Source organism: Mastigoproctus giganteus, chromosome 9 (assembly GCF_048544385.1).
Source record: "Mastigoproctus giganteus isolate SK-2022 chromosome 9, ASM4854438v1, whole genome shotgun sequence".
Taxonomy (NCBI): Eukaryota; Metazoa; Arthropoda; class Arachnida; order Uropygi; family Thelyphonidae; genus Mastigoproctus; species Mastigoproctus giganteus.
The window spans coordinates 124,729,813-124,755,445 of NC_143583.1; the positions used below are offsets into that span (position 1 = coordinate 124,729,813).

A 25,633-nucleotide genomic window follows, 5' to 3' on the forward strand; every position below is an offset into this window, starting at 1 on the left:
CACTAAACCCTGGGTGACACATAACATTAGTCCACATAGAGCATTTATTACCACCCTCTGCTGTATCCCAGTCAACCATTATCCACTGCAGCAACTTGCCCTTAATGCCATACCACTCCAATTTGTACAGCAGTGTTCCAAGTATATGATATCAAAATTATTTTTTTTGCATCCAGTTCCTTTGTAACCACATTGTATCAAATTGTTCAGACAAGATTTTCCTTTACAAACCCATTCTGTGTCTGAATTATTACTACAGTCTTGTCTAGGTGATTCTGCATCACTTCTTTATCCAGTGACGCCATTATTTTCCCCAGAACAGAAGTTAAACCAACAAGTCTATAATTATTTGTGTCACCCTTTGAACCTCCCCCTTTGTAAACTGGGGAAACATTTGCACATCTCACATCTGGTGAGCATGGGCTTGGCACACCCAGCGTCCTGAGCTGGATATCATCATTCTTCTCTTTCTTGGTGATTCCCTTCTATTTCTTTCTCTCTCTCTCAGGGGTAACTCAGAATTTTTTTTTTTGGCTGGTGCAGCAAAAGCCTCAGGTTTCCTTGCACCATATGGCTAATAAAAATAATAATCTCCTGCCTGTCGGGACTTCCCCTGATTCCAAGGATGCTCTCATAATTATGGCTAAGGGTTTGCTTACTTCCTTTGCCACCTCCTTTAATATAACTGGATAGATCCCATCCACCCCACGTGCCTTTTCTTATGTTTCAACAATTTCTCCTCCACTTTGCACTCAGTTATTACAAAATCACTAAGTACCCTGTTACAGTTTGATAAACTTTTAGCTTGATTGGTTGATTTTGATTTTATCGGCACAAAAACAACTACGGCTATACTGCACCAAGAAAAGATTAAAATATCAACGAAGATAAATTCTGGTAAACTTTAAAAATGTTACCTCATCAAACTGATATATATATATAAAAGGAAGTATAAGTTTAAAAGTAGTAAATTATCCAATTTAGCTATGTGTGTATATATTAATAACTTGTAAAAACTTAAAAACTGCTCACACGTGGTCATTGTCTGATAAAATCTGACTGAATGTATAAGGCCCAGTAGGATGAGTAAAAGTAGTAAAATATATATTGTGAATATGGATAAAATTAACACAATCTATTAAAATATGCTTTATTGATAAAATGGTGTCTAGAAAATTTCTGCTGAGGGCAGAAATTTTCTAGAGCTAATTGAACTGCATATAATTCTGCTGAAAAGCTGCTGTACTCAGGTGGAAGAGAAGCTAATATGATGGCAGAGGGAAACACTGCTGCTGCTCCAACAGTTGAATCAGATTTGAAACCAACAGTATATATCGATAAGAAGTCAAAATAGTTTTGAATATGGCTAGCATAGAGTTGTTGCACATTCAGAGTCGGTAGACGATTCTTTCCCCATTGGAGGAAATAATTATCACAAGTCAGTTGAGGAAAGGGAGTCCATGGTGGATGAGAAAAATTATTTATCTGCTGCCTACTGTGGAGAGGAACATTCCAATTCCGTGATATTTCAAGGAGCTGTAGGCCTGCTGATCGTATTTTATTTGGTTTATTTCTATAGAGATTTTGAAATGATGGATTAAAGAGATAAAGCTGAATGGGGTGCAGAGAACGGTTTTGTATTGACTGCATATTTAAGTAGTAACATTTTTCTGCGGAGGTACGGAGGGGCTCATAGGCTTCAATATATAGACTATGGGTTGGAGATGTCCTATAAGCACCAACAGCAATCCGCAGCACATTGTGTTGTACAGGATCGAGCCCGTACAATACACTCTTTCAGGCAGAATCATAGACTGAGGCACAGTAATCCAAACGGGATCTAACTAGTGCTCTATATAAGAGCAGCAAAGTTGTACGATCTGCTCCCCAAGACAGGGCAGATAGAGCTCTTAGCATGTTCAGCTTTTTTAGGCAGGTAGTACTTATTACTTTAATGTGCTCAAAGAAGTTTAACTTGCTGTCCAGTATCAATCCCAAGAATCTAATACTGTTGGCAATCGGGATGGAGGAATTTGATATCTGATGGTTTGTAGGTCTATATGTAATTTACGTTGATTGCAAAAGTGGATCGCAACTGTTTTCTGATGAGAAAGACAATATCCATTGAACTCCGCCCATTTTTGTACTTTATTGAGGGACATCTGCATTTTCTTTCAATAGATCTCATTCTCTGAGAATGGCAAGAAATAGAGAAATCGTCAGCATAAAGATAGGCTTCCACAGTATTTGGAAGTTCTTTTGTAATGGAATCAATTCTAAGGGCAAATAGGGTTGCACTCAATACCAACCCCTGTAGTACTCCTTCCTCGAAAATGTAGCAGAAAAGGAATTTTGGTATCGAACCTAGAAAGAGCGGCTCTGGAGGAAGTTCCTAATAAATATAGGCAGGTTGCCTCGTAAATCAAGATTATGTAGGTCACTGAGAATGCCATACCGCCAAGTAGTATCAAATGCCTTCTATATATCTATGGAGACCATGACAAGGTGTTTGTTTTTCACAAAGGCATTGCGAATTTTATTCAGCCTTGATCATAAGATCTAGAGAGAACCTATTTTTGCCAAAGCCATGTGCTCAGTAGACGATGAGTTTCAATGATATAGGTGAGTCGACTGTGGATCATTTTTTCAAGAATTTTACCAAGGCAACTTGACAGAGAGATTGGCCTGTAGCTATTAGGACTGGAGGGATCTTTTCCATGTTTCAAAAAGGCCAAAACTGTAGCATAGTGCCAAGAGGTTGGATAAATATTTTCCAGGAAGATCCGGTTAAAGAAGACTAGCAGCATTTGTAAGTTTTTCTCATCGAGATGCTGCAGCATGATATAATATATGCCATCTGGCCCAGCGGCACTGTTTCGTGTTGTTCTGACGGTTTGTAAAAGTTCACAATATTCAAGAGGCTTATTATACAGAAGTGATAGTGAGGCTCTAAAGTTGATGGGTCTCTGTTTGGTGTTGGTCTTATATTTTTGAAAATTGGGAGTGTAGTTTGATGCAGCTGAGACTTGGGCAAAGGTTTTGCCCAAGGCATTCGCTATATCTAGAGGCCCAGAGAGTTCTTCCCTACTGTATGAAAGAATTGGGGAAGGGATGATTGGAAACTTCTCAGAAGCTGCCTAATTTTCTTCCATATTAATCCAAAGTCGGTATTTCTGTTGATAGTACATGCAAACCGAGTCCAAGAATATTTCTTGGATTTGCCTTTGCCTTTGAATGAACTGCGCTTTTGCCCTTAGCTTCTTGTAGCTAATTAAATTAGCTTTCGTAGGAAATTGACAAAATAAATTGAATGCTTTATTTTTTTCCTTCTTTCCTTTCGTGCACTCTTCGTTCCACCAGTAATTGAAGTGCCGTAAGGTTGGGGGCTTTGATAATGGAATTGAGTATTTAGCTGCAATTAAAAGACGGGATGTGATATAATCAGTTACTTAGTTACTCAGTTAATCAGTCCAGTAGTTACCTACTGTCCAGTAGGTAACTACTGAACAGACCTCTGTACATCTTCATCTTGCAACACAGAGGCAGCCACCAAGGCAGAATGCTCTGGTACCACAGGAACTAGTAGTTGTTGGTGACTCTACTGTCAGGGAAATGGGGAACATGCTTTGTAAAAAGGATAGGTGGAACAGGACCGGGGTATGTCTGCCAGGGGCAAAGGTTGATGACATTGTAGAGCGAATATCATCTTTTAAGGGCACAAAAGGTGATATAGTTGCACACGTTGGCACTAATGATATTAAGAGTAGGAGACCAGCGGAATTACTTAACAAGTACAGGTCATTGTTGAAAAAAAGCCGTGAAGTAGGGTTGAATTTGAAAGTGTCTGCAATTCTGCCCAGACACGATAGGAGGGAGTATATGATGAGAGCCTTGTCGATCAATTCGGCCCTGGAAAGATTGTGCAAGGCTCAAGAGGGTAGAATTTTTTTCAGCCTGGACTGTACTTGTTAACAGGAGAGATTGCTTCTACAGGGATGGGATACACTTAAATAGAAAGGGTGCAAGAATATTTGCTGATGCTATCGAGGCAGTGTTAGGTGGGTTGGAAAACTGCTAGCTTGAGGGGGAGACAAAGACGAATAGATTAACAGTAGCCACTGGCAGAGGTGAAAGAGATTCTTGCACTGCTTCTATTGGAATGAGCAGAAGCCTGAAAAATAAGATGCAGGATATTTCAGAAACTGCTGGAAGTCATTGCGGTACAAGTAAACACATGGGTTGTGTTAGGGTAGCTAAGAATAGAAACAAGTGCATGTATACTTGTGTGTACACCAATGCTAGGAGTTTAGTAAATAAATTTGATAAATTTGAGGTATTGCTCAATACATCAAAGGCAGATATTTTTGGGATATCAGAGACATAGTGTCACACAGATATAAGGAATGCAGAACTGAACTAGGTGGCAGGATAGGAAGGGAGCAGGGGTTATGCTATTAGTTAAAAAACACATAAAATCCAAGGAAGTGAAGCCAGTTGACATCGATGAACAGGGCAGTGTCGAGTCAGTTTGGTGTGACATAAGCATAGGGAAATCAAAATTGAGAGTAGGAGTGTGCTATAGGCCTAATGACTCTGATGAGTATAATAAGATACTGTACAGGGAAATAGAATGGGCCAGCAAATCAGACAGTCTTATAATGGGGGATTTTAATTTCCAAGATATTGAATGGAATTTGTGGGTTGGTCACTCACACACACTAGCAAAGCTTTTGTGGATTTATTGGATGATTGTTTTCTACGCCAGCATGTTCGGGAGGCAACTAGAGGGATTAATACTCTTGATCTGATTATCAGTAGTGATTCTTCATGCATTATGAATCTGCAGATAAAGGAAACACTAGGTGGCAGTGATCACAGTGTGCTGAAGTGGGATTTACTCAAGTAGGTAACTACTATCAGAGGTAAAGGGAAGGGTTTTGCTTTCGTAAAGGCGACTATGATGGTCTGAGACAGTATTTAAATTCTATACAGTGGGACCAACTGATGATGTTACCAACAGCAAATTCAAAATGGGAAGCATTCAAAGAACTTATCTTGGAAGCTACTAGGCTTTACGTACCAACTAAGAAATACTGTTCAAGGTATAGGCCTAAATGGATGTCAGATGAACTAATGAGACATATGGCAGAGAAGAAAAATGCATGGGATACATACAAATTAATGGGTGACATGGAAGCCTATGATAGATATAAGTTGGTCTGTAACCAAGTCACAAAGGATTAGGCAGGCAAATGCAGATTATGAGAAATCCTTGGCAAAGGATGCAAAGAAAAACAGAAAAGAGTTCTTTACCTATTTAAACTCAAGAAGGAAAGGGATGAATCAGATTGGTCCACTGGATGTTGATGGCTCAACAGTTGAGGATCCTGCTCAGGTGGCTAACAATCTAAACAAGTATTTTGCATCTATATTCACACATGAGGAGTTATTCAGGAAGGGGAATGTCATAGGTGAAGTAAACATTGGCAGTGAGCTAGATGATTTTCTAATAACTGAGAAGAAAGTGGAGGAGAAATTGTTGAGGATAAACATAAAAAAGACACCCGGGGTGGATGGGATCTATCCAGTTATATTAAAGGAGGCAGCAAAGGAAGTAAGCAAACCCCTAGCCATAATTATGAGAGCTTCTTTGGACTCAGGGGAGGTACCCATAGACTGGAGATGTGCAAATGTAACCCCAATTCACAAAGGAGGATCAAAGGCTGACACAAGTAATTATGGACCTGTTAGTTTAACTTCGGTTCCAGGAAAATTAATGGAGGCACTGGTTAAAGAAGCACTGTAGGATCATCTGGACAAGAATTCAGTTATAGCTCAGACACAGCATGGTTTTGTTAAGGGCAGGTCTTGTCTGATCAATTTGATTGGATACTATGATGTAGTCACAAAAGAACTGGATGCAGGGAATAACTTTGATATTATATATTTGGATCTTAGAAAGGCTTTTGATACTGTTGCGCATCGAATACTGCTGCACAAATTGGAGTGTGGCACTGGAAGCAAATTGCTGCTATGGATAAAGGGATGGTTGTGTGGCAGAAGACAAAGAGTGGTAATCAATGGACACTGCTCAACGTGGACTAATATTATTAGTGGAGTTCCTCAGGGTTCAGTGTTGGGTCCATTGTTGTTTTTTGTATTTATAAATGATATCGATGATGGTATATCAAGCTTAATGTCCAAGTTTGCAGACGATACAAAGGTTGGCAGGGTTGTTAAGGACACTATTGATGCTACACTGCTGCAACAGGATCTGGAAAGGTTGAGCAGATGGGCTGAGAGGTGGCAAATGAAGTTTAACATTGACAAATGTAAAGTACTACATATGGGAAACAGTAACCCCAGATTAACGTATCAACTCTGTGGTACTACGCTGACACCGGTAGAGAATGAAAAGGACCTGGGGGTAATTGTGCAGGCAGATATGAAGTTCTCTGAGCAGTGCAGACGAGCTGCAAGAGTAGCTCATGGTGTCCTGAACAAAGGGTTGCTCTTACGAAGAAAGGCTTAAGTTTTGCAAATTACAGAGTCTGGAGACTAGGCATCGGCGAGGTGATCTGATAGAGGTGTATAAGGCTTTGAATGGCTTGAGCATGCTCAACCGATGGGATTCTTCTTCTTGCTCAGAATAATCACCTGAGAGGGCATAAATTCAAATTGAGGAAGGACGGATGTCGGATAGATGTGCGGAAATTTGCCTTTAGCCAGCGGGCAGTTGGTTTGTGGAATAGACTTCCATCACTTGTTGTTGAAGTTGATAGCCTAAGCAAATTTAAGGCTCAGCTGGACAGGTATTTCGAACGAACGGAGGGGTGAAATGGGAGTAGTGGTTGTGGTTTTTTTTTTTTTTTTTTGGCTGATGCTGAATAAGCTTGCTTTCTTACATCATATGCCTCTACTAATGCTAATGTGGGTATGTGCACCACTATTAAGAATGGTGAGCTTTTGTTTATTTAGAAGAGTTTCAATCAGTGTGCCCTGTCTATCTAATTTAGAGGATCCCCATAAAGGGTGGTAGCCTAAATTCCAAAAGGAAATTAGCTGTATTAAATGTTCTTCGAGATCTTTATAATTTGGTGGGAGATAGACTGAGACTAGTGTAAATGCAATCTGAGTAATCAGACGCACACCAATGGCTTCAATTTGGGTTTGGAGAATGATTTGGCTAGTGGTGTAGCTATTTTGATTAACTCAAAGAGTTAATCAAAATAGCTACACCACTAGCTATTTTGTGTAGCTATTTTGATTAACTCTTTGAGTTAATCAAAATAGCTACACCACTACGAGCAGAGCTGGATGTATTCCGATCTATTCGATAGATTGAGTAGTTTTTTATGGAAACAGAAATTTGAGCAGTTAAATAGGTTTCCTGCCGACAGAAACCCACTGGAGAGTAGCATCTAATTAAGTACTGAATGTCATCGATGTTGCCACGAAAGCCTCTAACAATTCCACTGTAAAATATAAGGCATTATTTGAGTTTAGAAGAAGCTATATCTGACGTTCTGGATTTGGTTTGTCTCTTTTTGGAAAGGTTAGGCGATCTGTGTCCATATCTTCTTTTTACAAATATTTCCAGAATCGGATCTTCCTGTTTGGATGAGTACTCTGGATCCATTGATGTGTCTTGAATAATCTTTTTTGAAGTTGAACTAGGAATATTTGGAGTAGTAGCAATCACTGGTGGATGAGGAGATTTTGCTGGAATCATAAGAGGCGTATTACTTGATTGGTCTGAGTGCTTCAGGGAATGGGACTGCTGCTGAGAGAGGACAGCTCGAGCCCAGTCGGAGATTGATATGTTGGATGGAATGGTAACATCAGTTTGCGTGACTATTTGATATTTTTTGTTTGATATTTTTTTGCAATGCTGGCATAGGTACAGTTAGCTATACTGGGTGCAATTAATTTTCTTGCTTCCTGATAACTTTGTTTTCAACTATATATTTTATAATTTTTTTCTCCATTTTCCACTTCTCACATGTTTTAGAGTAAGCAGGATGGTTACCTTTGCAATTAGGACAGGTCATTTTGACTGTGTTCGGAGGATCCACAGTTGGGACAAACTGTGTTCCCTCTGCATGCCGTTTGAGGGTGGCCATACTTATGGCATTTATAGCATCTCAACGGATTAGGAATATAAGGACAAATGCGACAATGTAGATAACCTGCTTTTACTGATGAGGGTAGATTTGGACTGTTAAAGGTGAGAATGATATTTCTGGTGGATGTGAGTATATTGTCCCTTTTAGTCATAATTCTTTTGACAGCAATTACGTTTTGTTCCTAAAGCTCTTCTTTAATTTCTTCTTCTGTAACATTCAAAAGGTCCCAACTAGATATAACACCCTTAGATGCATTTAGGGTTGCATGGGGAGTTACCTTCACTGGAATTTTAGCAAAGTTTGTCACTTTTAAGAGTTTTTCAGAATGTCTGCTGTTAACCGTTTCTACAAGTAAGTCCCCTGGTTGCAATGTCTTAAGGGCTGGTTCAGTAAGTTTTGCTATCATGATGTAATGTATTCCATCTGGTCCTGCTGCACTGAGTTTGGTGGTGGCTAAAGCATGGTGCAATTCTGTCATTGTGAAGGGGAGATTGTATGGGGCACTAGATGTCGATTTGAAGTTTATGAAATATTTCTCAGCCTGCGCCTTGCAAACCTGAAAATCAGGTGTGTAAGATGTTGTGGCTGAGATTTTCATGAATGATTCGCCCAATGCATTTGCAATCTCCACTGGTGTTGTAATATCACAAGCATTTACAGTTAGTATGGGAAGGTTAATGTGTGGATGTTTAGAGTACATATGTCATATTTTGGTCCATATCGTTTGTGTTTTTGTAGTTCTTGTAATTGTGGAGGCGAAACGTCTCCATGCTTCCCATTTGCTAGTCTGTCTAATATGTTTTGCTTTTGCCCGAGCCTGTTTAAAGTGGATGAGATTTGCAATTGTTGGAAACTTCCTGAAGATGTTCCATGCTTTGTTCTTTTCTTTTTTTGCCACACTGCATTTATCATTCCACCAAAATTTTGAGCATGCTGATATTTTGTTTTGGATTACTTTGGAATCGCTTGGTCTGCTGCCTGTAGTATTTGGTTAGATATATATTCTGTGGCTAAGTTTATGGATGCTTGCCGGACCTGCTTTTCTTACAGTATTGCTAATTCTTTGTATATAGCCCATTTCGCTTTTGAAAAGTGGGGGATGTTTGTATCAGTCCGGCATATCACTGGGTAATGGTCACTACCCAGTGGTTTGCTGTGAATAGTCCATCAAAATATAGGATATATGGATGCTGAGCATAGTTTTTGATTTGATTTGAGTTTTATCGGCGCATTAGCAACTAAGGCTATAATGAGCCAAATCCAGGTCATATATAAAAAGTTAAAACATTCAGTGATCTAATTAGTTAGGCCACCATGTCGAGATATTACATAGATATAAAAGGTATAAAAGTAAAAAATATATTAAAAAGGAATAACAATTCAATTTTAAATACAAGTAAAAAGGTTTACTGATTTTAAATACCTAAAAACAGCAGACACATTGTCATTGTCGGATAAAATCTGACTGAGTATATAAGGCTCAGCCAGATGACTAAAAGTGGTAAAATAAAAATCACGTTCGTGTCTAAAACGTGGACCCTCGGTTAAAATGTGACGTATACTTAAATAGGTGTCGCAGTTCTCACACATAGGACAGTCATCTGGCCTCAGCAGAAATGCATGTGTAAGATGACTGTGTCCTATGCGGAGGCGAGCTAAAACAACCTCCTCTCTGCGATTCCTGCACAGACTAGACTGCCAATGTCGGATTACAGGCTTTATCTGATAGAGCTTGTTTGTGACGTGCTCATGCCAAGATTGTTGCCATTGGGACAGTAATTTTGCGTATATTAGTGCCTGTAGTTTGTATAGGGGACTAACAGGCAATAAGTATTGTGGGGTTCTGGTGACCTGGCCACAGCATCTGCCAGTTCATTTTCCACTATCCCAATGTGGCTTGGAAACCAGCAGAAATGAATGTCAAAAGAAAAATCAGACAGAGAGTGTAGCGTCTGCTGAATCCGGGTCACAAATGGATGAGGATTATACCTCATACCAGATAAAGCCTGCAGTGTACATAGAGAGTCAGTGTACACCATACACCTTTGATAACTATGGGTTTTAATGTGGTCCAAGGCTAACTCTATAGCATACAACTCAGCTGTATATATGCTGCATTCTTGGGGACTCTTTCCAGGTATAGAACGACCTGGAAAGATAGCAGCAGATCCAACAGACAACTCCGACTTCGAGCCATCAGTGAAGACAAGCAAGAAGTCGGAATATTCAGCACGGCGGGCAGCGTAGAGTTGGTGGTAGACAAAAGATGGAGTTATGGACTTACTCCAATTTTTAAGGGAGAAGTCACATGACGGTAAGCGAGCATGCCAGGGTGGAAGTGGTTGCCTTGGTGATAGGGCAACATTGTCTACCATGATGTCGAGCTCTCTGAGCAGCTCTTGGACACGGATACCAAAAGGCCGGTTGGCAGTCTGACGAGTGTTATATAGATTTTCCCATCGTGGCTTGAAAATGGATGTCCATGTAGGGTTATCTGGCAGGGATTTTAATTTAAAGGTTTATTTTAAAGACAATTGCTTTCGTCGAAACGACAGTGGTGGTTCAGTTGCTTCAACATATAAACTCTGGACATGGGATGTTCTAAATGCTCCAGTAGCAATACGGATGACTTGGTGGTGAACTGGGTCCAGCCATCTAAGTACACTGTTTCTAGCCGATGCATACACTTGGGACCCATAGTCTAGTTTAGATCGGACAAGTGCACGATAGAGGCTGAGTAAAGTGGAGCGGTCTGCTCCCCATTTATTGGAGGAAATTCAACCCTCTTGTGCACTTTGTCCACAGTTGACGAATATAAGGTAAAAATGTCAACTTCTTGTCGAAAATGAGTCCCGAGAATTTTGTCTTGGGTGCTACTGGAATGTTATCTTGTCCGAGTTTAAGTTCTGATTCAGGGTGAAGGTTCCGTTTGTGACAAAAGTGTACGCAGACAGTCTTCTGTGGTGAGAACCTAAAACCATTAGTCACTGCCCAAGAGTTGACGTTTTTTTTTTTTTTTTTTTTTTTTGATTTGGTAGTTGTTGGCGCATCGGCTTCTGTGGCCATATTGCACCTCCCAAGTTTTTTGCAGTACTTTGATCCAAGCCCGAGGCGGGAATCGAACCCGCGACCTTTGGGTTGCCGGGTAGGTGCTTTACCCACTCGACTAGCCCGGTCGGCTAAGAGTTGACGTGGTCTATGGCATGCTGCAATTGTCTTTCAATGATCCTCATATTGCATGACTGCAAAAAGATGCTAAAGTCATCAACAAAGAGGGTACTGTTTACGGTTGGAGGAAGTTGTTCTGTCATAGAGTTAACTTTGATTGCAAAATGCGTAATGCTTAAAACTGATCCTTGTGGAACTCCCTCTTCTTGGCAGAATGGCCGCGAGAGGGTGGATCCTACACGAACTTGGAAAGACTGGCCTGTAAGGAAGTTTTTGATAAAGAGGGCAATGTGTCCTCTAAGACCAAAGTTATATATGTCTTTTAAAATTCCATATCTCCAAGCCGTGTCGTATGCTTTTCCCATATCAAAGAAAACCGACACCTGGTGCTCACGTTTCAGGAAAGCATCACGTATAGATGTTTCCAAGCAAATTAAATGGTCAAGTGTTGACCTGTTCCTTCGGAAGCCACACTGTATCCTGGAAAGGAGGTCGTTAGCTTCTAAATACCACAAAAGACGAGCATTGACCATTCTTTCCAGGATCTGTTAACTGTTGATAATCCTGTTCAGGCTACTGACAAATTGAATAGGGATTTTGCATCTACATTCATATATGAGAAATTCTTTAGGGTACGGGATGTCAGAAGTTTATAAAACTCCAATGGGGAGATAAATAACTATGATAACTGAAAGGAAAGTTGAAGAGGAATTGTTGACGCCAAACATAAAAAAGGCATCTGGGGAAGATCATATTAAAACAGGCAGCAAAAGAAGTAAGCAAGTCTTCCGCCATAATTATGAGTGCATCCTTGGTTTAAGGGGAGGTCCCTGTAGACTGGAGATGTGCAAATGTATCCTCAATTTATAAAGGGAGATCAAAAGGTTGAATGAGTAATTACAGACCTGTTAGCTTAATGTTTGTTCCAGGAAATTAATGGAGTCACTGGTTAAAGAAGTAATGCAGGACCATCTGGACAGGAATGTAATTATGCTGCAGTCACAGCATGGATTTGTTAATGGACAGTCATGTCTAACCAATCTGATAGGTTACTATGATACACTGATCAAGGAACTGGATGCAAAAAAATTAATTTTGTTATCACATACTTGGATTTCAGGAAGGCTTTTGATACTGTTGCCCATAAAAGACTGCTGTACAAACAACTGGAACAATGTGGCATTAAGGGCAAGTAACGGCTATGAATAAAGGGATGTTTAAGAGGAATAAGACAGACAGACGGTTTTCAATGGGCACAGCTCTTCATGGACTAATGTTATTAGTAGAGTCCCCCAAATGCTGGGCCCATTGTTGTTTCCAACATTATGAATGATACTGATGAAGGTATATGAGGCTTAATGTCTAAGTTTGTCTAAGGTTGGATGGGTGGGTTAATGACCACAATAAGGGTGAACTACTGCAATAATATCTAGGAAAATTGGGTTGTTGGGCTAAGAAATGGCAGTTGAAGTTTAGCATTGGCAAATGCAAGGTACTGCATATGGTAGTTGTAATCTCAGAGTAACTTATCAACTGTGCGGTACTACACTCAGGGTAGTGGAAAATGAAAAAATACCCGGGAGTTATTGTGCAGTCAGATATGAAATTCTCTGAGCAGCGCAGACATACTGCTAGGACATCATATGGGGTTTTGTCAATGATATACAGAAACCTTGCTAGCAGGGATAAGGAGGTGATTATCTCTTTGTACAAGGTTATGCTGCATCTTGAGTACTGTATATAGGTCTGGAGGCCTCACTTTAGGAAGGAGGAAGATCTGCTGGAACAGGTGCAGAGAAGGGCAACCAGACTGGTTAAGGGAACAAAAGGGCACATGGCTGAATAAATTTAAGGAAGAACTAGACAGATTATTGGAGGGTATGGATGGGCAAAGTGTGTAAAGTTTTTTTTTTTTTTTTTGATGTTTGTATAAGCTTGCTTTCTTGCATTATTTGCCAATCCTACTACTAGTCTTGTAAGAATTGTGAATGGTTAACATTAGCTTCCTCATTGTGCTGTGAGAATTATGAATCACCTTGTTACTTTTTAAATTTTATATCTATATAGTTGCTGAGAAGGAAGATGTAAAATTCTGAAGCGTTCAGCAATACAACTTGCTATCATTAGTAATTAAATCATTTAAAATTAATATGAAATTACACAATGCAGTGTAGTGTCAATTTATTCTTAAAATAGTTATATTTGTGTTATGATATCCACCAATAACTTAATTAGTAGCAATTTTTTTTTTTCTTTTTGAAATGCAATCCTGTTTAATTACTTATTAAGCCATTATATGGGAGAGGCTTAATTAATTAAGCAATTACTTTTGACATTTCATAAAGTATGTGAGTGAAGATTTTTTTAAAATCATTTGCTGTTTATTTATAGAATACTTAATATTAGATGTATGCCACTGACAAATTTTGCATGGAATATATTTAACAAACTAATGATAAGTGAAGATTAAAACTTACCCCTAAAAGTTCAGTCAAATGATCGGTATTGAAGCACCTTGGACGCCACGTTATATGCTTGGATGGTTTGCATCGGCTCAAGGAACCTAGACGCAGCGAAATATTGAAAATAACAATCGAATATACAAATAAATGACTGTTATTCAATTTCATTTTGGATTTATGTTAATAATCAAACCCAATTCTCTTAACTAACTGTACTCCTGAGTGCTGTTAAAAATTATTTATACAGTGCATTTTAAGTTTATCTACTGTGTTTCCTTTTTATTTTACTTCTATTTTAAAATAATTTATCATTCAGCTGAAAAAGTGTTTTTTTTTTTAAATTAGTACTAGTTTGTAAAGGGGTCCTCTTATATGTTTCTTAATATTTTTGTTCTCTTCTCCATAAGACTGTATTAACCCTCAGTCACTTATATGACATCTGATGACATTTTATTTATTTTTGTTCATATGTTCCATAGTACCGCTATTCTGCTAAACCTATTCTCATTCCTTGCCTTAAAACAATTTATTTTTATATTCTAACAATATTTGGTGTCTGTTTAATTTTCTCTAATATTCTACTTATTCTGTTATATGTTTAATCATTCTCACACACACACAAACACACATGGTCACTCTATTAGGTATACTTTTTTAAAATAGAGAAATTCCTTCGGTAACAGCATCACATGTTTGTCCAATGTGATATAAAGTGGGTGGGCAGATACATAGAGATGATGTGTGTGTGTGTGTGTGTGTGTGTGTGTGTGTGTGTGTGTGTGAGAATGGGCATTGTTGTTGTTAGGTTTGTTGGTGCATCAGCAACTGTGGCTATAATGTACTGATTTCTGACTAGTATATCTTTGCTGTTGATGCTGATTCTGATAAAAATTTAAACAAGGTGATATTTATCAATTGATTTTAGGAAAACAAAAACGTCATCCATATCTTGACGATCTTCCAGAACATTACGTAGTGTTAATTGATTGCAATTTTTGAAAAGTAAGGAGAAAGCAGTTTTTCGTTCTCTTAGATATAGCGGGCATTCAATAACGACATGCTTTACAGTGAGTGGACATGAACAGTTACTGCATTGTGGGGCATCTTCCTTTCTTAATAGATAACTGTGAGTGAGGTATGTGTGACCCATGCGCAGTCGTGCTAGTACAGTTTTTCTTCTTTTCTATTTCCTCTCAGACTGGAGCGCCACTGTTTGGGTTCTTTCTTTATTTCAAAAAGTTTATTATTTATTTCTTTTTCCCATATATGTTTCCACTGTTCTTTAGAGGTCTGCTGTATAACGGATTTATAGTCAACATAAGGTGTCCTGAAATTGGAAGAAATAGGATTTGAAGCAATTTTGGCAGCTAAATCTGCCTGTTCATTTCCTGGGATTCCAGAGTGTCCAGGAATCCAACAAAAAATTATGCGGTGACCACGTGCATGAATTGCCATTAACTGAGTCCAGATTTGTTGTACCAGAGGATGACTGTTGGGGCATTTACATTGCATACAATTCACGGCACTTAACGAATCGGTATATATTATGGATTGAGTATATGAGGCTTCTTTTATTTTCTCCAGGGCTAGTAAAATACCATACAACTCAGCAGTATAATTACTACATTCTGAGGGAAGCTGTTTGGCGATGATAGCATCCGGCAGGACTACAGCTGTACCAACCTTACTGGCAGTCTTGGATCCATCTGTATATATCTGCATGTAACTCCTAAACTGAGTGGAGTGGGCCAGATGTAATTGCCTGATGTTAATATCTGGAAGATTATTCTTTCCCCATTTCTGATAGTATTTTTCAATATCTATTGTGGGTATTTGCCATGGCTGGATTTGCATGCTAGTATCCTGCATTATGTTATTCATGCTGAGTCCCCAGGTAGTGTTTAGAGCTTGAAGCCTAATGTCAGATGGTTTGTTGACACGTGATTTAGTTCGATAGAGGTTTTCCCATTTTGGTGTGAAGAGATATTGCCATATCCGGTGATGTGGAAAGCTGCTGATTTTTGCAGCATAATTTAGGAGAAGAATTTGTCGCCGAAGGTCTAGTGGCGGTTCACTGGCTTCCGTATATAGACTTAAAATGGGAGATGTACGAAAAGCACCCAGTGCTATTCGAAGTGTACTATGATGAATGGGATCAAGCCATTTCAGTACACTTGGCCTGGCTGAGGCGTATGCAGGAGATGCATAGTCCAAGCGGGATCTAATTAATGAGCGGTATAAATGTAGCAACATGTACCGATCTGCACCCCATGACATAGAGGAGTTACTCTGAGGATATTTAGTTTCTTAAGACAGCTGGTACGAATATATTTTATATGTTCAAGGAAGTTTAATTTTTTATCAAGTATTATACCAAGAAAACGAGTACTTGGTTGAAATGTAATACAATGGGAGTCTAACTGAAGGTTTGGATAAGGATGCAATGTACATTTACGACAGAAGTGTAGTGCAGTTGTTTTCGATTTAGAAATTCTGTAGCCATTGTTTTTGGCCCAAGAGACTATTCTATTAATGGTGACTTGTTGTCTCTCAATAAGTCGCATATTTTGAGAATGACATGAGATGGCAAGGTCATCAGCATACAGGTATGCATCAACTGTGTTAGGTATACAATTGGTTATAGAATTGATCCTGATGGCAAAAAGTGTTGCACTTAGCACTGAGCCCTGGGGAACTCCCTCTTCTTGAACATATGTTCCAGAAAGTGACGAGTGGTAGAGGACTTGGAAGGATCTGTTAGATAGGAAGTTTGGAATAAATTTCGGGAGATGACCCCGAAGACCAGATTTACGTAAGTCCCGAAGAATCCCATAACGCCAAGTTGTATCAAATGCTTTCTCGATGTCAATGCATATCATAACAAAGTGCTCATTTCTTAGAAAGGCGTTCCGAATATTTGCTTCCGCTTTGATAATGAGATCAAGCGTCGATCTACTTCTCTGAAAACCATACTGGTTTGGACTCAGAATGTTTTGAGTCGCCAAGTACCACGTTAGTCGGGTGTTAAGTATTTTTTCCATTGTTTTTCCCAAGCAACTTGTTAAGGAGATAGGTCGATAGTTTGTTGGATCTGTGTGGTCTTTTCCTGGTTTTGGGAAGGCTAGCACATAAGAATTGCACCAGCTGTTGGGATAATATTACTCTAAGAAAATTCTATTATAGAGTAGCAAGAGAACACTTAATGATCTTTCACTTAAATGGGAAATCATTGCGTAATAAATTCCATCAGGACCTGGGGCACTGTTTTTCACTTTTGTGAGCGCATTAAGCAATTCAGTCATGGTCAACGGCAGATTGTATGAATGTTGGAGAGTGGTATTAAAATTCAGTTTATACTTTTCTGTACTGCATTTTAGCATCTGAAAGGCTGGTTCATAGGCGGAAACAGCTGAGAGTGATTCAAAAGACAAGCCGAATGCATTAGCAAGTTCCTCGGGTTCAGAAATTTCCTTTCCTTTCAGAAATAGAATCGGAGAAATAGCGAGTGAGTATTTGCCATTGATACGTTTGATTTTTTTCCAGACCGTAGCAGTATCTGTGACTCTGTTTATTGTGGCAGCATAGCGTGCCCATGCTTCTTTTTTACTCATTCGTCTTACATGACGAGCCTTAGCCCTTGCTCTTTTAAACTTTGGAAGGTTGGCTGTGGTTGGATGTTTTCTAAACTGATTCCAGGATTGATTTCTTTCTCTTTTAACAATGCTACATGCTTCATTCCACCACATTTTTGGATGAAGTCTGATTTTAAATGATGATTTCGGGATAGTGGATTCAGCTGCTGTCATTATTCGTTGTGTAATATAGCTTACTGCAGAATCAATCTTGTCAGTTGCAATGAGAATGGTATCTAAATGAGCTATTTCTTGATATTTAGCCCAGTTGGCCTTATCAAATTTCCAAATTGTTCTAATTCTGTTTATCGGAGGAGAACTTGTACAGAAATTACAGATGATCGGAAAGTGATCACTACCAAGAGGGTTGTCAGTAACTGTCCAGTCTATGAGAGGAAATATTGTTGGAGAACATACTGTTAGATCAATGGCAGAGCTTGAGCCAGATGGTACATGAACATATGTGTGATCACCTGTGTTTAAAATAGTTAGATTGTGTTTATCCAAGAATTTCTCAATTATTTGTCCTCTGCAGTCAAGTTGTTGAGAGCCCCACAGGGGGTTATGACCATTCCAGTCACCCAGAATACAGAAAGGAGCGGGTATTTGTCCTACTAGGTCATCTAAATCAGCAAGGGTGTAAGCGTGGTTTGGTGACAGATACAATGAGACTAATGTTATCGTTATGCCAATGGTGATACGGGCTGCAACTGCCTCCAACGGTGTTTGCAAGGGAACAGGTCTGGAGGGAATTGAAGAGTTTACAAACAGCGCTACTCCTCCGTGTGCTGCATTAGAGCAGTTTCTATCTTTTCTATACGTGGTGAAGTGTTTAATTGTTAGAGATACAGCATTCGTCAGGTTTGTTTCTTGTATGCATGCTGCAACAGGCTTATATTCACTTAGGAGATCATAGAGGTCATCTAAATTTGCACGAAATCCGCAACAATTCCATTGAATCACTGTGTGCATTGTTTGGTTTTAAATGGAGGGTTTGGTTTCTTACGGCGGATTTTTTTGTTTGCGTTTGTCTACTTTTGCTTTTTCTTTTTTTGGGAAGATTGGCCTACCCATGTCAATGTCATCCTCTGGATGAATCTCAAGAATTGAATCATCTTCATCTATCTTTCAATCAATATCCATGGTATTGGATATAAATTTGGTAGTGTTGCTTCTTTCAGGGGTCTTGGCTCGTTCATTTGGTTTCTCATTAGGTTCCTTATCCGGAGGTATTGTTACAGGAGTATTTACTTCTCGAGTAGCATATTTAGGAATAGGTTTTTCCTTTGATGAGGAGAGGAGTGATTTAGCCCAACCAGATATTGAGATATTTGGAGGGACTGAGCAGTCTGTCTGAGTTTCTACTGAACGTAGCCGTTGGGTAACTGAAGCATATGTAGGTGACTTACCAGGTACTGCAAAATGTTTTTTAGCTTCTTGATAGGATACTTTCTGCTCAATCTTACATTTTTGAATATTCTTTTCCATTGATGGCATTCCTTAGAGAAGGCAGAGTGGTTACCATGGCAGTTAGGACAAATTTGCATTTCAGTATTACAGTTCGTGTGTGTATGTTCTTTTGATCCGCAGTTAGCACAAGTGGCTACACCTCTGCAGACAGACAGCTTGGGAATGACCAAATTTTTGGCACTTAAAGCACCGGACTGGATTTGGAATGTATGGTCTTACTTGGCATCTAAGATAACCAGCTTTAATAGAAGTAGGTAGATTTGGTGTTTTTAATGTTAGTATCACCGTCCGTGTGGGGACAGGCTCTCCATCTCTTTTAATAACAATTCTTTTGGCTTGTACCACGTTTTGATCTCTTAGTTCATGCACAAGCTCATCCTTTGATACGTTCAATAGATCCCACTCTGATATTACCCCTTTAGAGGAGTTTAAGGTGGCATGTGGGGTAACCTTCATGGGAATTACACTGAAAGTGGATACATTCAATAGCCTCTCAGCATGTCTATGTTCGGTCATTTTGATTAATAAATCTCCGGATCTTAAACGCCGAACCATTTTTGGAGGGCCAGCCACATTTTCGAGACATTTCTGTATCAAAAATGGGGACAGCTTACTCAATGGTTGGTCTGTGGAGGAGTGTAGTATTAGAAAGATAGGAGTGGTCTTGTCCATTCCTTCTTTTTTTTTTTTTTTTTTTAAGCATTAGCATTAGTAGAGGCATTTCATGCAAGAAAGCAAGCTTATGCAGCATCAGCCAAAAAAAAACCCCACTTCCACTTCACCCCTCTGTTCGTTCAAAATACCTGTCCAGCTGAGCCTTAAACTTATTTAGGCTATCAACTTCAACAACAAGGGATGGAAGTCTGTTCCACCAACCAACCACTCGCTGGCTAAAGGCAAATTTCTGCACGTCTATCCTACACATGTCTTTCCTCAATTTGAATTTATGCCCTCTCAGGTGATTATTCTGAGCAAGAGGAAGAATTCCATCAGCATTGAGCATGCTCAAACCATTCAATGCTTTATACACCTCTATCAGATCACCTCGCTGGTGCCTAGTCTCCAGACACTGTAATTTGCAAAACTTAAGCCTTTCTTCGTAAGAGCACCCCTTTGTTCCAATCACTAATCTTGTTGCCCTTCTCTGTACTCGTTCCAGGAGCTCTACATCCTTCTTGAAATGAGGGCTCCAGACCTGTATACACTACTCTAGGTGTGGCCTGACCATTGCCTTATACAAGGGAATAATCACCTCCTTATCCCTGCTAGAAAAATTCCTATATATCATTGACAATACACCACGAGCTACTCTTGCAGCCCGTCTGCACTGCTCAGAGAACTTCATATCTGCCTGCACAACCACCCCCAGGTCCCTTTCATTCTCTACCACTGTCAGTGTAGTACCACAGAGTTGATACGTTGCTCTGGGGTTGCTGTTTCCCATGTGTAGTACTTTACATTTGTCAATGTTAAACTTCATTTGCCACCTCTCAGCCCATCTGCTCAACCTTTCCAGTTGCAGCCTGTTGCAGCAGCATAGTGTCAGTAGTGTCCTTGACAACCCTGCCAACCTTTGTATCGTCTGCAAACTTGGACATTAAGCTAGATATACCATCATCAATATCATTTATGAATACAGAAAACAATAATGGACCCAGCCCTGAGGGACTCCACTAATAACATTAGTCCACGATGAGCAGTGTCCATTGATTACCACTCTCTGTCTTCTCCCCCTCAGCCACCCCTTTATCCACAGCAGCAATTTGCCTCCAATGCCACACTGCTCCAATTTGTGCAGCAGTCTTCCATGTGCAACAGTATCAAAAGCCTTTCTAAGATCCAAGTATATAATATCAAAGTTATTCCCTGCATCCAGTTCCTTTGTGACTGCATCATAGTAGCCAATCAAATTGGTCAGGCAAGGCTTCCCCTTAACAAAACCATGCTGTGTCCGAGCTATAACTGAAGTCTTGTCTAAATGATCCTGCAATGCCTCTTTAACTAGTGCCTCCATTAATTTTCCTGGAACAGAAGTTAAACTCACAGGTCTATAATTGCTTGTGTCAGCCTTTGATCCTCCTTTGTGAATTGGGGTCACATTTGCACATCTCCAGTCTGCGGGTACCTCCCCTGAGTCCAAGGAAGCTCTCATAATTATGGCTAAGGGTTTACTTACTTCCTCTGCTGCCTCCTTTAATATAACTGGATAGATCCCATCCACCCCAGGTGCCTTTCTTGTGTTTATCTTCAACAGTTTCTCATCCACTTTACTCTCAGTTATTACAAGATTCTCTAGCTTACTGCTAGAGTTGAATACACCCCTGGCTTTCCCTCGCTAAATAACTCCTCATGTGTGAATGTCGATGCAAAATATTCATTTAGTTTGTTAGCTACTTGAGCAGGATCATCAACAGTTGACCCATCGATATCAAGTGGACCAATCTGATTCATCCTCTTCCTTCTAGAGTTTACATAAGTAAAGAACTCTTTGCTGTTTTTCTTTGCATCCCCTGCCAAAGATTTCTCGTACTCTGCCTTCGCCTGCCTAACCTCCTTTGTAACTTGGTTACAGATCAACTTGTATCTATCATAGGCTTCTGTGTCATGTGTTAATTTGTATGTATCCCATGCATGTTTCTTCTCTGCCATATGCCTCATCAGTTCATCTGACATCCATTTTTTGTCTCTTAGCATGGGATACATTTGTGTCATCATGATCTGGATTATGTTTGTCCAGTTCTGAATCATAAGATCCACACGAGGACTGTTTATTTTTGTCCATCGTTGCTCCTTTTTGCCCTGGGAGTAAGAGCTTTTCCTCCCAGATTTCCGGCCCTGCCACGTGGAGGCAGGAGCGGTGCCACCTAGTGGCCAGGCGGTTGGAGAGGTTAGTTTGTTAGTGCAAAAATTAATAAATATACTAGGAAAAGAAAGGTGATTTTCCTTTCTGGGTTCTTACTTAGGATCTGTTAAGTACAGAACCACTTACAGAGAAATGAGAATGAGAAAATCACTGGAAAGAAAATATAACTAAATCACTGAAAAAGAGCACTATAAATCACTTATGAAAATTGCTTGGACACTATCGCTTGGCACTCGGGGCCTGAGAATGGGCAAGACAAAATATTTAAGTGATTTTGAATGTGGCATGGTAGTTTGTGCCAGATGCACCAGTCTGAGTATTTCAGAAACTGCAATCCTGCTGATGTTTTCATGTAGAGATACATGACTGTGTCTCAAGTATACTGAGATTGGTCCAATAATCAAATAACAGTGAGTCAATGGCAATCCTAGGATAAGAAACAACTGACTGATGTCAGAGGCCAAAAGAGGCTGACAAGACTTGTAAAGGTAACATAAAAGCTAGTCAGTCAGTCAGTCAAATAACAATCCAGTAAAACAGTGATAAGCAAAGTGGCATTTCAAATGTGCAACTTATCATACCTTTGTCAATGGTGGAGTACAGGAATACCTCGCATAGTATGGTTTCGAACAGTGTGGGTTTCGCTATTGCGCAGTTTACAAATTGAAAAAAAATTAACTGCGTTATGCACCAATACATTTGATATGTATTGGTATTATAATGCCAGCATGTAGGCCAATGCATTATGGATTCAAGGCCACACTGACTCCCATTATATACGGACTCTGCTAGCTTTGATAGATGAGTAAACACTAGATTCCGAGCAGTGAGGTCATTGATTGTGAGTAAGCAGCACAAATATTTTTCGCTGTGTATTTTTATTAAAGATTATTTTTTAAAAACGTTACACCTTTATACGCAAATATGAGTGGAAAGACGAAATGTAATGGCGCCGAGTGTTCTTCTAGATCCAAACATCGAACGAGGTATGAAAGTAAGGCAGGCGTTGCAAAATGACATTCGCTATTGTAAAGAGATGTATGCAGATAAAAACTGTGCAAACTAAGCTGATCAGTTATTTTTCAAAATAAAAATACAGTACATACTTCACGTATATTCTTTTGGTATGTATATACTGCAATAAAAATCATTTGTACTGTATTTATTAGTATTTTTCATTTTTATCATTTTAGTTTCTTTTTTTGCAAGAATTTCATGTGCATCAATTTATAGTAAACAAACACCTATATATTTTTGCAACTTGACCCATATAATCAAATTGTCGGAACGCATTACATTAAAATACATACTAATAACACCTCGATCAGCATGGTTTCACATAGCGCATTATTTTTTTGGCATGAATTAACCGCGCTATGCAAAGTATTCCTGTACTGCAGCCAAGACTGAAGTGGGTTCCAACTCCTGTCAGCAAAAAATAAGAAAGCATGGTTGCAGTGTATTCAGGAATGCCAACACTATGCAGTGAAGTTTTGGAAAAGCATTGCCCTGTCTGATATATGCTGTTTCACACTGATGGGGAGGGGATCAGAATATGGTAAAAAAAAAAACAATAAGTGTCCATGAACTCATCCTGCCAGGTGTCAATAATGCAGGGTGGTGATGGCAGCAGTGTAATGGTGTAGGGGGTGTTTTAGTGGTGTATATTGGACCTGTTGATACCAGTGCAGAAACATTTGGATGGAACAGGTATCTATAAATTCTTTTCTGACCAGTTGCATTCCTTTATGGGTTGCAAAGTATTCATCTGTGCATAAGTGAACAGAACAGGACCATCAGAATGAATAAGTTGAAATGAGTTCTTCAGGGTAGAGATCTGAAATGATCCCATTTGCAGCAACTTTGAGAAGTATCTGGGTGAGCATGGTCCAGCATCCCTATGGCACACTTTCAACGCCTCATTGAGTCCATACCATGACGAATGGTACAAACTCAATTTTTCCCAATAAGGATATGAGGGCTAAAGGGAGACTTACTCACTATTAGGTAGCCGTACCTAATAAAGTGACTACTCAGTACATGTGTGTGTGTGTAAACCAAAGACTACAAATAACACTGTACTGTTTGGTAACTAACAGAAAATATCAGCTTACACTTTTGCAGCCTTAAATGAGCTGCACTAAGCCTTAATATACTAGTTTTATCCAGTCGTTTTGTTGCCATAGACACCATTGGAACAATAGTTGCCAACTCCGAGATATATCCATTCAGTTTATCACGACGATGTTTCTCAGCAAGATTTCTCTGAAGTCGGCTGGCACTAAGAATTAAAATAAAGCCAAATTAAAAAATATATATATATATATTTAGCAATAAAGTTCTTAATTTCTAAGTAGCTGAAACAAACAAATTCTTCAACTTAACAGATCTTTTATGATGCCTGTAAGGAAATCTAATACCAAAAATTAACAATATTATGATTATAAAATTTTTCCCAATAAGGGAAAATGTTTCATAATTAAAATAAAAGTTCCATGAGAGGTATAAGAACCTACATTTTTTTTGTTATTTGTTTGTACCTAATAAAGGTACAAACTGATTATATAATTTTAATATATTTAATATAATTTTAATATATTATTTAATATATAATTTTAACTGATTATAATTATAATAAAGGTACAAACTGAAAATGATTATATAATTTTTCCCAATAAGGGAAAATGTTTCATAATTAAAATAAAAGTTCCATGAGAGGTATAAGAACCTACATTTTTTTGTTATTTGTTTGTTATTTGGTTTTTAGGGTGCGGGGATATGTGGTGGTCATTCCCTGACCTTTCTGCATCCTCTGTATGTGGTGGTGACGGGCTCGAACCCTGGTCTAATAAAGAAGCGTGTGCTATGCACTGCTGCTCCTTCCCACCTGGCTACGGAGGCACCTCAAGAACCTACATACTCAAGTATGAGTTGTATCAGTTGAAAGTCTGAAGATATTTGTTAACATTGGACTTCAGTTTCTTCCAACAATAATTTTTGGTATATACGAGGGGTTGTCAAAGAGTTTGAAGAATATAAAATGAATTCATATAAAATGAATTTATAAATTAGAAAACAGGTTATTCTTGTAGCTTAATGTCTTATAAAATAACATGAAAAATCCCTGCAGTACTCCTTCCTCTCGGCTTAAGGGTTGTTGTTGTTGTTTGGTTTTTAGGAGCATTAGCAACTAAGGCCATATTGCTCCGGGGATATGCGGTGGTCATTCCCTGACCTTCCTGCATCCTCCGTATTTGGTGGTCACGGGCTTGAACACCGGTCTAATCAAGAAGCTCCTGGCTTAAGGGATGAGAGAAGGTGGATCCTACATGAACTTGGAAACACCAATTGGCTAAAAAGTTTTTAATAAAAACAGGGAGATGCCCTCTGAGACTGAGGCTATACAAGTACTTCAAGATGCCCAATCTCCAAGTTGTGTCATACACTTTTTCCATGTCAAAGAAAACAGATACCAGATGTTCTCATTACTGGAAGGCATCTCCGATGTATGTTTCCAGTCTAATTAAATTATCCAGGGTGAACTTGTTTTATTGGAAGCCATACTACATGTTGGAGAGGGTATTTGATTCTAAATACCATATAAGATGGGCATTGACTATTCTTTCCAGAATTCTGCATAAACAGCTAGACAGAGTGATAGGTTGACAGTTGGTAGGAAGTTTAGGATCATTTCCTGGCTTAGCAAAAGCAAGAATGGTTGCCTTACACCAGGCATACAGAAATTGCTCTTCAAAAAAAGATTCTGTTATACACAAAGAGCAGGTGATCCATAGATTTTTGAGAAAGGCGCTTTATCATTTTATAATGGATGCCATCTAGTCCAACAGCATTTGCCTTAGAGAGAGAGAGAGAAAGAGAGCTCTGTTTTACTCCAGCATGGTGAATGGCCAG

The 25,633-nt window shown here is 39.1% G+C and overlaps 1 protein-coding gene across 2 annotated transcripts in view; it reads right to left on the bottom strand.

Annotated features, from left to right (window-relative positions):
- Nucleotides 1-25,633, bottom strand: part of LOC150080704 (circadian locomoter output cycles protein kaput-like) — a 320,717-nt gene that overhangs the window by 120,748 nt on the left and 174,336 nt on the right. The window contains exons 4-5 of one of the 2 annotated variants that reach the window (XM_090381906.1): nt 23,836-24,002; nt 13,772-13,857 (exon numbers count right to left, since the gene is read on the bottom strand). In XM_090381906.1, coding sequence (XP_090238032.1) covers nt 13,772-13,857; nt 23,836-24,002 — 253 coding nt within the window. The remainder of the gene's footprint in view (nt 1-13,771; nt 13,858-23,835; nt 24,003-25,633) is intronic. The other variant, XM_090381907.1, reaches the window with a different exon arrangement.